The sequence below is a fragment of the Ceratina calcarata genome, unplaced genomic scaffold (assembly GCF_001652005.2).
Source record: "Ceratina calcarata isolate Rehan_Ccalc_2016 unplaced genomic scaffold, ASM165200v1 scaffold289.2, whole genome shotgun sequence".
Lineage (NCBI taxonomy): Eukaryota > Metazoa > Arthropoda > Insecta > Hymenoptera > Apidae > Ceratina > Ceratina calcarata.
This window is the reverse complement of record NW_017151272.1, coordinates 1074211-1077370: the sequence shown is the minus strand read 5'-3', so window position 1 is coordinate 1077370 and position 3160 is coordinate 1074211. Positions and strand designations below refer to the sequence as shown.

Sequence of the window (3160 nt, the reverse complement as noted above, 5' to 3'; positions counted from 1 at the left end):
ACTTATTCCCCAACCTAATATATTGTGTTAAACAATGGAACTTCGTGCTTAGAACATACTTAGGTCTATAAACGAAAGTTTCTTCATTAGAGACCCCAACAAGAAAAATTAAAACACGTTCTTTCGTGATTTCCATAAAAATTTACATCTTTTTCTACTTAAGGGGCCTTACCAGTGTGACCACCTAAAATTTAGGTCATTTTTGAGAATTTTCTTGGGGGGATTGAAGGGGGAAATATGAAAAACGAAAAAATGGTCCTATTTGTAAAACGCAAAATGACCTACGCCATAAAAATAAACTGCTTCTGAAATGTTTTTTACTGATATCTATTGTGCACTTCAAACCCTGCAACTCTTGTTCTAAACTCTTTTTGTCAGATGACTGCAAGTGGGTGAAAAATTAAGGAGAAATAGGAAAAATTAAGGTGAAAAGTTAAGGAGTAATACTCTGCATATGTAAAATGATGAAGTTTAGAACTGTTGTAAATATTTCTTTTCTGATATATCGCATTAACTAAATTGTATCTAAAAACTTGAAGCTATTCACGTGAGAGAGGCCTGTTGTATATTCTGCAACAACGTATTTCCCAACTGATGGCTACATCAACACAAACTCATCTTCTAACTGAAAATGCAAATGGCTATAACCAGTAAGCAAGGATTTTGAACAAAGCACCTTTTTTTGACAATAATTTTACATATAGATGTCAATCTTTACCCGAGGCTATTCAAATGAAACGCTGATACATGTCTATATGTATACATATCTTTTGGTTCAATATTAGAAAAGTTATTCCATTTTGAATTGTGTCCACTTAATATCCGACTGTTTGCATGATCGGGTGAGCAAGTTCAAATATGTTCGTCTAAAGTTCTATTTGCCTTTGTCTTATTTACTTCCATTATCGTTAAAAAAACGAAATGAACTTGCCGAGCAAGAAAATTACACAAAATGCAGATGTCGCATTGAGTGACATTTTCAGAGGAGATTCATAGTTCCTACTAATTCGACTTTCGACAAGATACCGTTCTCCAGAGTGAATCACAACAAATACATGGTGACTGACACAGCGGCGTACATAGGAACGAGCAACTGGTCCGGCGATTATTTTACGAACACCGCAGGCAATTCTCTCTCTCCATTTATGCTACATCTGTCGATATCTGGAACATATTATAACAAGTTTTTTATCTATTGCCAGGTATAGGCACGGTGATCGAAAGCGTGGGCGAGGAAACAGCGGAGAACCTACGACAGCAATTAGAGGACGTTTTCAACCGCGACTGGTACTCCAAATATTCATACGACCTAAACGGCGGTTCGTCGTTCCCAGAGCAATCTGCAAACGCCATCGAAGATGATTACTACGTACGTTCGTCACGTTACATATTAGCGTAAAAACGTGATTAACAGACGTCGGATAAAATGCAGATCATCGTCCGACAGGTCTGAGAGACCTAACATGTTCCAACGTCTCCTCATTTACAGACGTTAAATCTTCTTTCCTCTTCCTCATTTTTTTTTTTTCTTTTACTTTTGAGCAAACGCATTCACGCGATTGCCCGTGGTCAATAAACATCGACTCTGAATACTGTTTGTTCCGTTGCGCGTCACGTACGAACACAAACACAAACGCATTTCATCCTCTTCTTCTTCTTCTTTGGTTCCTTTCTTACTTCCTTCCTCTTCATTTATTCTTATGACCTCCTTTGCGCGTGCAAATACACGTCCACGTAGGTACATATTACATGCATATATACATATGCATATATACATATATATACACATACGTTATACCTGGAATCATGAAACTTGAGGGAATAGCCTTACGTAATGAACGTTCGTGTGCCTTACTTAAGTGCCCTTGCGAATAATTTTCTATGGACGAACATTATCTTGACGCCAGAGAGGAACCTGTCTCTCTCTCTAGATATGTTTTCATTTCTAAGACCCGGCAAAGGTCAATTAACGCGTTTGTAATAATATATACGATCGCCTCTTACCCCTGCGAGCGCGTCGCAAACAAAAAGAGTCACAAGAAAGCGGTGACACTCATTTTTTTATTGATATTGTAAATTGCTGATTCAATCGTACGGGTAAATGACGTATTTTAACATGCAAATCAGGCATCCCGGGGCAAAAAGTCTGCCGATCAAGACGTGATCGCGACACGTCCAAAGGGTACGTGCGCGTTTCTCCGACAAGTACAATAAATACAGGGTGTTTCATAATAAGTGTTAGAGTCGAGAAGAATTGATTCTGCGACTCTCGGATCAAACCGAGATCGGTATTGGGAAAACCTGCGGTGCAGAACGAACGAGTAAATATCGATTTGCCACTTTCGTATTAAACAAGGTTAAAACCTATGAATGTCAAGATTAAAACCTATGGAAAAAATGTTAGAACCTACAAAGAGAGTTTCTGAATAACAATTTCCTTTGGCAAAATGCAGAGTTAAGAATGGTTTTTGAATTATTAATGAAAAACGCTGACCAATGAGAGCGCGAGTATCACGATCCGAGCCAATGGCTGAGCGCCGGGCCTTACGCGTGCGCATTGGTCAGTGTTTTTCGTTAATGATTCAAAAACCGACCCTCACTCATTTTGTCACAGGAAGTCGTTATTGAGAAACAATTATAGAATCATCTCTCCTCGGCTGTAACACTTTTTCTGGAACAGCCTGTATAATACGCGAGCACGTGCATGATTCCACAGAGTAGAGTCCCGGGATTCTTGACTACAAGCTGTTTTTTTTTCACAGTTACATTTACATCATCATGACGAGTTATAGATACATGCTTGCGGAATCTTTTCCACGTCCACATGCATACATATATAGAATATTACATTGTATCGCGCGTCAATCAGGCTAATTTGTTTATCAAGTTACGTAACTTTGCTTCCGTTGTACAAACAATCAGTCCTCGGTGTCCGAATTCGCTCACTCACCTTCGAGACTAACTGCTTCCATTGAACTTACTTACATCATGTCTTTTCCAATCGCTCGTTCAGTCAAATATTTCTTTTTCTTCGAAGAATTAACACGAGGGTAAAAGTCGTTTTACCAAAAGACACAAATTGACCTAAGATTTTACATAAAATTTGACTTCCTCTCATCAATTACGTAAGTTGCTTATCTAAGCTGTTTTGTTTCTATAC

The 3160-nt window shown here is 38.4% G+C and overlaps 1 protein-coding gene across 1 annotated transcript in view; it reads left to right on the top strand.

The window, feature by feature from the left end:
- LOC108623699 (phospholipase D3) overlaps window positions 1–2466 on the top strand; it is a 9340-nt gene extending 6874 nt beyond the window's left edge. Inside the window, exons 10-11 of the mRNA XM_018022394.2 lie at window positions 984–1125; window positions 1203–2466. Of these exons, the coding sequence (XP_017877883.1) occupies window positions 984–1125; window positions 1203–1399 (339 nt within the window). The 3' untranslated portion in view covers window positions 1400–2466. The remainder of the gene's footprint in view (window positions 1–983; window positions 1126–1202) is intronic.
- The last annotated feature ends 694 nt before the right edge of the window (window positions 2467–3160 follow it).